Here is a 12,209-nt window from a genome sequence, read left to right as displayed (position 1 = left end):
ATTCATTGGGAAAGTGTATCTCCATTGCATATGATGCTTGAATTTGTTTTAGACATATACTTTTATGAGATTAAAAAGGCCCTTTTATGCCTATATTTTACAGGTTTTTAAAAACATAAATAAGTGCCATATTCTTCAAAGTTTGGTTTGTTTTTGTACTAATATAATGATACAATTTGGGATGTTTTTGACTTGCTTTTTCTAATAGAAATGATGGCTGTCTTTTATTGATCAACATTATTGAATAGAAAGAATTGTCCTTGTGATACACTGACATTTCAGTTAGTCCTTACAACTATATGGATTTGAGAAAGGAAAAAAATCAGTTTTAAAAGTTTGATATCATCAATGATATCATCAGTTATGAATTTAAACCAAATTATGGTCTTCAAATTAGATATACAGAGTTATGATCAACATTATAAGTGTTAGAGGGAGTTAATAGGTAAGTAAACCCATTGAACAGATAATTGAAGTCCACAAACTGTTGTTTTTTTAAAATTCTGGTCAATTGTTTTACAAGCTTTATGCTAATTAAAAAAAATAAGAAATGGTTGATTCCATTTTATTTCTTCTCTTAGTCTCTCCTGATCCATGGTAGAGGTCCTAAAATAGGGGTCCCAGATTACCAAAATTCAGGAAACAAGAAAAAGGAGAATTTCATTTCGTTCAATCCAACAAGCACTTAAGTGGTAAATTTAGGGAAAACATTGTTTTGGGTACTAAGTGAGATATAGAGATAAATAAATCTTCTTGTTCCCTGCCTTCAAAGAGCTTGTAGTCTGAGTGGTGGGCAGGGCTAATTGTCTCTTTAATAACCAATATTAATTGGAGAGGAATATGAATTAAATTTCTTTGCAGAGCAATTTCACTGTTTCCAGATTTAACCTACCCAATATTCTTTTATATACCATGTCTTAGAATTTTGGTTATTGTTGTTGTCTTGTGCAGCAGTAATATTATGCTGTATTTAATTTTTTTTTCTCTTTGGACTTAGAGGGGTGAAAAGGGAGACCCTGGAAGTAGAGGTGCCAGTGGGCCTAAAGGAGAATCAGGGATGGATGGCTTAATGGGTCCCATTGGTCCAAGAGGACAACATGGAGAAACAGGCCCTAGAGGACCTCCTGGATTAGATGGGAAACCTGTATGTTTTGCTTTTTTTGTTTATTTTAAAAATATGTTATTTATTGTTTCTTAAGTAACCTTCATACATATAATAACACCTATATCTCTGATGCAGGGGAGAGAATTTTCAGAACAATTCATACGGCAAGTTTGCACAGACGTTTTGAGAGGTAAATATTAAATATATTAAAGAGAGTATTCCCTCACCTCCTTAAATGGAAAATTCAATATTCAGACTCAGGTAGGAAGGTAGTCATTTTGGTGACATAAAGAACTACTATTAAAAATAATCCTGAACTTTAAAAAAATAATTAAAATGAAAATAAAATAAAATATAGTTTGAAATGAAGAAACTATTACTACTTAATAATCACTTTAAGGTTATTCTTGATTTTTTTTAGCCCAGTTACCAGTCTTACTTCATAGTGGAAGATTACAAAGCTGTGACCACTGTCAGTCTCAAAATGGCTCCCCTGGCCTTCCTGGGCCACCTGGTCCAATGGGACCAGAAGGTCCAAGAGGATTTCCTGGGGTGCCAGGAAGAGATGGTGTTCCTGGACTCATGGGGACTCCCGGACACCCAGGTGCTCGAGGACTAAAAGGTAAAATTCATTTGCTTAGTAAAGCAAATTTCATTGTATTGACAATTACCAAGTGAGGAAACTTTACAAATGCAGGTTGCCATTTTCTGTGAGACTTATGATTTTAGAGAGCTGCCTAGAGTATGAAGATGTTAGTTGACTTGGACAGGGCCAAACATTCTATAAGTATCAGGGCAAAAATTTGGACCCCACTTAAAACCAAGTCTTTGAAACCAGCTTTAAATTTACTATATTATTTAGCCCCTCTTTGTTCTATTAAATGAAGAAAAATTCATTCTTTCCCTCAAAAATCTCTGCAAAAATGTATATTTTCCTCTTTTCCTACTCTGATAGAGCTTAGTCTTCCATCTATGCATTTTATAAACATCTCTACCTTCTGAGTGCTCTTCAGGTAAAATGTTTTAGACAGGCCAGTTATGAGCTCTGTGGGAATCACAATATGGAAGATGTTCAAATTACCCTTTACTTTTAATTAGGATCATTTATTCCTTTCATAGTGAATTCCACAAAGAGTTAATCTTTATACAAAATCCTCTTCCCAATTTTTTTAAGATTCTGACTTTTTTGTTTCTCAACTCATCACCCTTTTCTTTCAACTCATTCATAACGTTCTCTGAGATTTTCAGGATTCAATACATACACTATGTTAATTGCAATTATTTCCCTTTCATCTCCTTCAATCCCAAATCATACAAACATTTTGAGATTTTCTTCATTGAAGGAGTAAGAGGAAACCTATAGTTAAAAAAATAAGACCACTAGTCAATTTCTGCATCTCTAATTTCATGCTGGCCTTTGATTCACTCCAATATCTAGTCCTCAAATGAGTAATTTCATAAAATTGCCTTCAATGTCCATTGCAAATTAAGTTGAATGACTATGAATGATATATAAAAGAGATTATATTCCTTTCAGATATATACACACTATATATACACATGTGTGTGTGTGTGTGTGTGTGTGTGTGTGTGTGTGTGTATATATATATATATATATATATATATATATATATTTGTAATCTTCCTAATCCCCAGCCCACCCCCCAAAAAACCCCAAAACTTTAGTGATTTCTCAAGAAAGATAATAGTTTAATGTTCTACAGGACAACCAGGAAGAAATGGGGCAAAGGGGAACCAAGGGTTTGGGCATCCAGGAGAACGAGGCCCCCCAGGTCCTCCAGGTAAGGGTTGATGTAAATAAGGTAACTATTGCATATTTGTTTTAGGAATTATCTAATAAGAATATTAATAGACAACATTTATATAATACTTTAAGGTTTGCAAAGTACCTTATAAATATTATCTCATTTTATCTATTTTAATACATTTAAGACAGCAATACAATTGTCTTCTTATAAACTATTTTCTATATGCATCTTTCAAAGTTATCTCTCTCTTAGTACAAGGACAGCTAGGTGGTGCAGTAGAAAGGATACCATGCCTGGAGTCAGGAAGAGCTGAGTTTAAATCCGGTCTCAGATACTAGGTCTGTGATCCTGTGCCAGTCACTTAACCCTGTTTTTCTCAGCTACTTATCTATAAAATTAGCTGAAGAAGGAATGGCAAACTACTCCAATATATGTGCCAAGAAAAATGGGGTCATGAAGAATTGGACACAACTGAACAATAAGTCAACAACAACAACAACAATTTCTGCCACCTAATTTGGAGAGTGGTTTATCTGGTGTGCAGTCAATTTAGGCCTTGACTTCTCCAGAGAGGAATAGGTTGCCTGAGGAGGTGGAAGTTCCCTATTGCTGAGGGTATTCTAGTGAAGGCTTGATAACCACTTGTAAGGCATGTTTGTAGAAAAGGGATTCTTTTTAAAGTGTGGATGGAACTAGATGATGACCTTTAAGATTGTAACTCTGCGACTGCAATCCCTGACTAATTTTTGTGGCTTAGTGAATCCATATTTGAGGTTGTTAAGGGCTAAAATTCTAGCTATTCTGTCTAAAATATCTAATGAGTGGTCACCAATAAATTATAAGCTTCAGCAAGAGTTAGGCTTTTAAGCATTTATTAAGGAGAATAAGAATTTGATAAAGAGAGAAGAAAGGCCTAGATTCCTCTATCTATTAAAGGGAGAGCGCATTTCTAGCTGCCTTCTCCACCAGCATCCCCAGGAAAGAGCCCGAGACCGAGACCGAGCGCCAGTCTCTTCCTTCTTCCTCCCACTAGTCAACGTCACTTCCTGATGCCAAAGAAAAGACTCCTGGTCTTGCCCTCAAAGACTTTCGCTTCATGGGCGGAACTTAGAGCTTTTATTGTGTTGTAGTTACCAGGTGATGTTGATTAGAGGGATAGGAAAGTAGAAATACAAAACAAATAGTCTTAAGTCTAAGCTTAGTCTATATTCTGTATAAAACTCACCAAAAGCCCAAGGCCACCTTTGGGGAGGAGAGAGCCGAGTCAAGCACGTGCTGCTAATGGCGAGCCGGCCGAGTCGAACTCCAGTCAGCGTCTGTCTGAGCAGCACAGTCATCGAACCAGGAGAGCAGGCAAGAGCATCCACTTCCATTCTCTCCTTGCCTTTTAAGCTCGCACCCCGGAAGTGGAGTGCCTAGCAGCCGGACTGACGTGCTTAGCCCGTGCATGGCCATCAGTCTCCTCCCCGAAAGGGTGGTCCTTTGGGCTTTTGGTGAGTTTTATACGGAATATAGACTAAGCTTAGACTTAAGACTATTTGTTTTGTATTTCTACTTTCCTATCCCTCTAATCAACATCATCTGGTAACTACCACACAATAAAAGCTCTAACTAGAGACCAGAAGCTTCTTCCATTTACTATTCTGGGAGATAAATTAAGGGAAAGGTTAAAGAGGGGAAATTAATGCTCTAGTATCCAATTTTAAATCTCACAAGGTGAATATAGTAATTTGATTAGTGCCAGAACAAACAATTATAAAGGCATATGTATAAAAAAATAAACACAGATAATAGAAATTACACATTTCAGATTTATTAGGGCTCCTAATAAGGAGCAAAAACCATTTGTTTTCCTCTTTTCTGTACCCTGATCCAACCACTCCTGATTTATCATGAAATGCCTCAAAGACACACAGAAACATGGAGGCATAGATTTAGACATAGACAAAACCTTAGAAATTATTTAGTTTTTCTTGTGAGGAAAGTGAAGTTCAAAGATGTTAATGACAAGCAGGTAGATGCTCAAAGACACACAGTAGTAAATGGCATTCATAGGATTTGAACAGAGGCAGCTAGGTGGTTCAGTGGGTAGAGTACTGGCTCTAGAGTCAGGAAGATGTGAATTCAAATTTGGTCTTAAAGAGTAGCTGTGTGGCCCTGGGTAAATCACTTAACCTCTGTGTTAATGCAGTAGAGTAGGAAATGGAAAACCACTGTAGTATCTTTGCAAAGAAAATCACATGGACAGTATGGTCCATGGGGTCATGAAGAGTTGGAAACAACTGAATGACTGAACAAGAACAGCAGGATTTGAACACAAGTTCTCTGTGATCTTTGTACTCTTCCACATTAAGGAGCAAGAACATGTCACAAATTCAGAAGTCAGCCCCTGAGTAATTGAAGGATGATGGGAATTTTCAGGAAGAGGGATAGATTTTTTTTTCAGTTTAGAATGTTATTTTCCAAATTGCATTTAAAAACAAATTTTAACACCAATTTTTTAATACTATATGTTTCAACTTCTTTTCCTCCCTCACTTCCCACCCCCCCTCCAGAATGCAAGCAATTCAATATAAGTTATATATGAATAGTTATGGAAAACATCTCCACATTAGCTAGTTTGTGAGAGAAAATAGACAAAAACAAAACTTCAGACTAAGGAACTGTCAAAAAAATATGCTTCAATCTGTTTTCAGACACCATCAATTCTTTCTCTGTAGATGGGTTGCAATTTTCATAAGTCCTTCAGAATTATATTGGACCACTGCATTGCTGAAAATAACCACATCCTTCCCAGCAGATCATCTTACACTATTGCTGTTACTTTGTATACAGAACATTTCACTCTACTTCAGTTCATGTAGATCTTTCCAGGTTTTTTCTGATAGCATCCTGTTCATCATAAGTTTTACATAGTACCTTAAACTTGACAAATAATTTTCTTCACAGTAGTCCAGCTAAGTAGGTACCATACATTTTGCCATTATAATCAAACATCATAACAGTTTCCCTCCATCCTATTCCCTTTCCATGATATTTACTCTATTTTCTATCTTCTTTTACCCTATTCCTCCTCAAAAGTGTTTTGCTTCTGACTGTCTACTCCCTTGCTCTGCCCTCCTTCTTCCACCCTACCCTCCTTATCCTCTTCTCCTCCTACTTTCCTGTAGGGTTAGATAGATTACTCCTCCCAATTGGGTGTGTATGTTATTCCCTCTTTGAGCCCACTCTGATGAGATTAAGGTCTTTAAGCTAATTCTTTGTCCTAAATTTTCTTCCTCCCTTACTCCTCAACCATCCCTATGAAATCAAGCAATTCAATATAAGTCATACATGTGCACTTATGCAAAACATCTTCACCTTCCTTGAATGTGTTTTGCTTTTTAGTGCTCCCTCCCCTAATCTGCCCTTCCTTCCCCCTCCCACTCTTCCTTATCTCCTTCTCCTCCCACTTTACCTCTGGGCAAAATATATTACTATACCCACTTGAGTATGTATGTTATTCCCTCTTTGAGCCAATTCTGATGATAGTAAGATTCACTCACTTCCCCACTCCTTCCCCCTTTTCTCCTCCCCTCCACAAACTTTTTCTTCTTTCTTTTTTGTGAGCTACTTTTCCCCAGTCCACCTCTCCCTTTCCTTTTTTCAGTGCATTCCTCTTACCCCTTAACTTTATTTTAAAGATGCTATCATTGGTTAGTATTGTGGCACAGTGGACAAAACACCAGCCCTGCACTCAGGAGGTCCCAAACCCAAATCTGGCCCCATATATTAGCCATCCATCCTGCCTGCCCCCTCCAAAAACAAGGACAAACCAAAAATAAATGCTTTACAGATATCATCCCTTCATATTCAGTTCTGACCTGTGTCCTCTGTCTAAGTGTATTCCTTTCAGCTGCCCTAATACTGAGAATGTCCTAATACTGAGAAAGCTCTAATGAGTTAGAAGTATTATCTTCTCATGTAGGAATGTAAACAGTTTAATCTTTTAATATCCCTCATAATTTCTTTTTCCTGTTTACCTTTTTATGCTTCTCTAAGGTCTTGTATTTGAAAGTCAAATTTTTCTATTCAGTTCAGGCCTTTTCATCACAAATGCCTGAAAGTCCTCTTTGTCATTGAAGTCCCATTTTTTCCACTGAAAAATTATAATCAGTTTTTCTGGGTAGGTGATTCTTGGCTGTAGTCCCAGTTCTTTTACTCTCCAGAATATCATATTCCATGCCCTCCAATCCTTTAATGTAGATGCTGCTAAATCTTGTTTTATCCTTTTTGTAGCTCCACATTATTTGAATTCCTTTTTTCTAGCTGCTTGGAATATTTTCTCCTTGACCTGGGAGTTCTGGAATTTGGCTATAATATTTCTGGCGGTTTCCCTTTTGGGATCTCTTTTAGGAGGTGATCAATGGATTCTATCAATTTCTATTTTACCTTCTGTTTCTAGACTAACAGGGCAATTTTCCCTGACAATTTCCTGGAAGATGCTGTTCAAACTCCTATTTTGGTCATGGTTTTCAGGTAGTCCAACTACTTTCAAATTATCTCTCCTGGATCTATTTTCTAGGTCAGCTGTTTTTCCAAGAAGATATTTCATATTGCCCTCTATTCTTTTAAATTCATTTGGATTTGCTTTACTGTGTCTTGGATTCTCATAAAGTCACAAGCTTCCATTTGTTCAATCCTAATTCTTAGGCAATTATTTTCTTCTGAGAGGTTTCGTATCTCCTTTTCCATTTGGGTTTTCAAGCTGTTGACTTTTTTCTCATGAGTCTCCTGCATTACTCTCATTTCTCTTTCCATTCTTTTCTCCACCTCTCTAAATCTTCCTTCTATCTCTTCTAATTTCTCTTCAAAGTCCCTTTTGAGCGTTTCTGTGGCCTGAGACCAATTCATATTTTTCTTGGAAGCTTTGGATGTAGGGGCCCTGAGGTTCTTATCCTCTTCTGAGGGTGCAGCTCGATTTTCCTTGTCACTAAAGAAACTTTCTATGGTTCTCAACTTTCTTTGCTTGCTAATATTGCCGTCTTTTCCTTGACTTTTAACTCCCTCTTACAGAGGGGCCCTACTTCCAATTATACTGTCCCAAGCTTTAGAGGGTCCCAGGTATTTTGGTTTGAGGAAGGGCAGGTTTTTCTCTTGCCTTGCCTGTTCTCTGGTCCAAAGATAACCTCAAGCCAACTTGCTAATTAAACAGCCAGCAAAACTTTGTGTGCTATATTTCTTAGCACCAAAGATCCTGTGCCCCTCCCCCACCTGTGCCTCCCACCACTCAAGATTTCTTCCTGGTTTCCAGCTGGGGTGGCATAGCCGAATTCCTCCTTAGGTTCTGCAGACACCCCTGTATTTTCACCCCTGGCCAGCTGTTCAACCCTCTCACCCATCTGTAAGCTTATTTCCAAAAGATGCTGGTATTACAGCTGATTCAGAGGCTGGGGGGGGGTAGGTTTTTCTGGTGCAGCCTGCCTGGGGACTGTGTCAGTGCAGTCATGGGGTTGGACTCTGCTTGCAGGCCAGCATGGCCCCCTCAAAGCTATCTTTGCCTGGAAAATGATCTCATCCCATCTTTTTGTGGGTTTTTCTCCTCCAGAGTTTCTTGTATTGCCATTTTGGGGGTAATTATGTCAGGAGCGCTGTGCCTTTAATGTCTTTCCTCAGCCATCTTGGCCCCACCCCCAGGAAGGGGGATATTAACAAACATGTTAGCTTAGTTATTCGGAAGGATAGATATTACTTTTCAAGAAATTATATTGATCCATCTAATGTGGTTATTGTTCAGTCAGTTCAATCGTGTCTAACTCTTTAGAACTCCATGGACCATATTGTTCATGAGATTTTCTTGACACAGATACTGGAGTGGTTTGTTATTTCCTTCTCCAGTGAATTAATACAAACAGAGGTTAAGCGATTTGTTGAGGTTCACAATCTTGTAAGTATCTGGGGTCAAATTTAAATTAAAGTCTCCCTGACTCTAGGCTCAACATTCTATCCATTGAGCCATCTAGGTGCCCTGTCTAATGTGATAGATGGATATAATCAGAAGATTGTATATTCATTGTATTAATAATATTTTGTTGTAGGTCCTGAGGGTCCTCCTGGAATTAGCAAAGAAGGTCATCCTGGAGAACCAGGTCTACCTGGCAAAGATGGAGACCGTGGAAATCCTGGAATACAAGGACCAAGTGGACCTCCTGGAATTTGTGATCCATCTTTATGTTTCAGTGTGATCGTTGGAAGGGATCCATTTAGAAAAGGGCCAAACTATTAATTTGCGATGCCTTCATCAGCAGACTAGGCATGGTGCTTTTCTCTTATGGTCTTTCAATTCTCAGGAAGATTACTGGCAATAATCCCTTGAAAAGGAACTGAAGTACCTCGGTTTTATAAAGAAAACAAATAAAGAAATAATGAAAAGATCGTGCTGTGTCTTGGTTTTAAAGGCTTCTCCAGATGAAGCCTTTACATTAGAAGCATTAACTAAATGGGGAAGGTTCCTCATAAGACCATTAATTTGAATTAAAATTGAATAAAATTAGCTACCACGATTGGCTTGTAGCAGTGCAGTATTAGTTGATCAGATGCCCATCACTGTGAAATGTTTCACATTCAGCCTCCATGCAGTAAATCATTTTATTTCAGTTTCATGTTTGTGTGAATCTCATGGTTATGTATGCTTCATATCTCATAGTTCATGCTTGTTCATTAGCCAAAGGGGAAGGTGCATTTGGTTATTGAAAACTACATGAAATTTCTTTTATGTGCATATAATTTCCCTCACAGACTGCTTACTTAATGACCACGATGATCAATTTAATACCAACTAGAAAAGAAATAATATTAGACAGATGATACTAAAAAATACAGAATATTGTGGGGGAAATTCAGTTTCATCATTACTTTTTTGCATGTTCAAAAAAAATATATCCCATGCCCACAAATGCTGAGGCCTTCATCCCCTGTGCTCTCCGCCTAACTGCAATGTTTGTTGTATGCCTTCATTTTCCATTTTATTCACTACATGTGTATGTTAATGTATGTTAATTCTTGTATGTATCCCTAACAAGAAAAACAAACCAAAACGAAACAGGCTTCATTTGAAAGAACAGCAGTTGCACAAATCCCACTGTGCTTTGACCAGTTAAGGCAGATGGTTAAATTAATATTGCACAGTCATGTACTGTACAGAAAAGCTTTTATATAGAAGTGACTTTCAGATGTTTGGTTTTTCAATTGTCATGCTATAACTTTTGTACTGTGCTTGACATTCAAGGTCAAATAAAATTTTGTACAGATTCTGAAGATGATGGTAGAAGCCATTCTTTGCAATTTTTGTTCCTTACTTTCACTTCACTATTTAATGGTATTGTCAAATTTTTAGGGGCAGCAAGGTGGCACAGTGGATAGAATTCCGGGCTTGGAGTCAGAAAGACTCAGTTTCCTGAATTCAAATCTGACTTCAGAAACTTACTGGCTGTGTGACCCTGGGCAAGTCACTTAACCCTGTTTGCCTGTTTCCTCATCTATAAAGTGAACTGTAGAAGGAAGTGGCAAACCACACCAATATATGTTCCAGGAAAGTCCTGATAGGGTCATGAAGAGTCAGACACAACTTTAAAAGACTGAACAACAAATGTTTTGATCATTCAGGCATTCACACCTATCTAGTGGCTATCTGGTACTGGTTTTCTGACTTCCAAAATAACTATTTCTACTAACCAATGAATAAATTTTGAGGATAACCTGACACATTACTCCTCATAAACCTTCAAAATAAAAGTCAGTCATGGCTGTTGAGATTCCTTGAATTTTGCCCACATGTTGCCCTATCATATTCATCTGAGTATTAGGATTTAGTGTTATAGACCTCTAGCTAGAAGGTGTCTTACAGATCTAGTCCAATCCCTTCATTTTAGAGATCAGTAAAGAATCCTAGACAGGTAAAGCTGGAATTTTCAAAAGCTGGTGCTTTTCAAAACAGGGTTCATTCACTTATACCACAGTGTTTCCTTGGAAGCTCTTGCTTAAGTTGGAGTATGTGGATATTGAAGGTCCAGAAGGAGTCAAACTCATGTCCCAGGGACGCAAGTCCCCTAAAAGCTCCAGAATGGGACCCAAGATTAAAATCGAATCAGGAAGTGTTTAACAATAGAAATAAGAATACAACTTAGGTAATGTTAATTTGTGATTTTCCAAGTCAATATATGGTCCACAGGGATCTATTTCTATTTGAGTTTAACACCAGTGCTATAAGCCATGCTCTGCCTGTCATATATCAATTTTGCTCATTCTGTGCCAGCAGAAATTATGCCTAAGCTCCAATAATTCCCTAAGTTTACAATTTGTATTTTTGTTTATCCCCTAGAACTTCTACTTCAAACATATAAAGCCAGGTTGACCACTGGAACTGGACTTGTAGCTGCAAGATTACTCTTTCTTTGCATGTCATGGGATAAATGTGCCTACCTGGGAGTCTACAAATCATAGTACTACCTTTCTGGGAGAAGAATGGGATATGGACTATATTTTAAGTTATTTCTTTGATACTTAAGTACATCTTTTTTCTCTTTCCACTGAAACCAAATCCTTGTAACAAATATGCAGAAACAAATAAAAATAGGCTAATTTAAAGACATAAGACCTTTGATCAACAAAATGATAAGACAAGACTTCAGAGTAGAAAAAGAATGCTAGCCCTTGAATGACAGATGTGGAATATATCTAATCATACTTGGAAAGATCTAAGGTAAATTATTACTTTCTTCTTCAAGGCTGTTGAATTTTTTTGAAGATGATATGGTAATGATCCTAGATTTTCATGCTATTAGGCACATTTGTCTTTTTTTTTCTTATTCTCTCTTTAGAGAAGATTGGGTAAATCTATGCTGAGATATTGACTAGTACACCAAGACCTTAAGAATTATTTTATTTTGTTTTTATTTTTTGCAGGGCAATGAGGGTTAAATGACTTGCTCAGGGTCACACAGCTAGTAAGTGTCAAGGGTCTGAGGCCAGATTTGAGGACCTTCAGGTCCTCCTTAATCCAGGGCCAGTGCTTTATCCACCAAGCCACCCAGCCACCCTGACCTTAAGAATTATTAAGTGACCAACTCCTCTCAAGTAAATCTCACTAAGAAACCAATTGTAACATCACAAATGATTTCTTATTGTCTCAGAATGGCCCCGTGAATCCTGGAGCATCATAATTCTGAAGTAGAATTGGCTAAAAGATATTGAAAATCCATTAGAAATTATATAAATGAATGCTGATTATAATAAATATCTAGTGAAATCGTTGAGTTTACCCATTTCAGAAATGAAATTCTCAGCCTTGTACCAAT

General features: G+C 37.4%; 1 protein-coding gene across 1 annotated transcript in view; it reads left to right on the top strand.

Moving 5' to 3' along the window:
• The window catches only part of COL21A1 (collagen type XXI alpha 1 chain), a 236,272-nt gene extending 226,198 nt beyond the window's left edge, over positions 1 to 10,074 (top strand). Inside the window, exons 26-30 of the mRNA XM_044000075.1 lie at positions 998 to 1,144; positions 1,241 to 1,295; positions 1,527 to 1,727; positions 2,830 to 2,907; positions 8,952 to 10,074. Coding sequence (XP_043856010.1) covers positions 998 to 1,144; positions 1,241 to 1,295; positions 1,527 to 1,727; positions 2,830 to 2,907; positions 8,952 to 9,139 — 669 coding nt within the window. The 3' untranslated portion in view covers positions 9,140 to 10,074. The remainder of the gene's footprint in view (positions 1 to 997; positions 1,145 to 1,240; positions 1,296 to 1,526; positions 1,728 to 2,829; positions 2,908 to 8,951) is intronic.
• The last annotated feature ends 2,135 nt before the right edge of the window (positions 10,075 to 12,209 follow it).

This window comes from Dromiciops gliroides, chromosome 4 (genome assembly GCF_019393635.1).
Source record: "Dromiciops gliroides isolate mDroGli1 chromosome 4, mDroGli1.pri, whole genome shotgun sequence".
NCBI lineage: Eukaryota > Metazoa > Chordata > Mammalia > Microbiotheria > Microbiotheriidae > Dromiciops > Dromiciops gliroides.
Note: the sequence above shows the minus strand (reverse complement) of the source record. Positions and strands in the feature narration are given on the sequence as shown.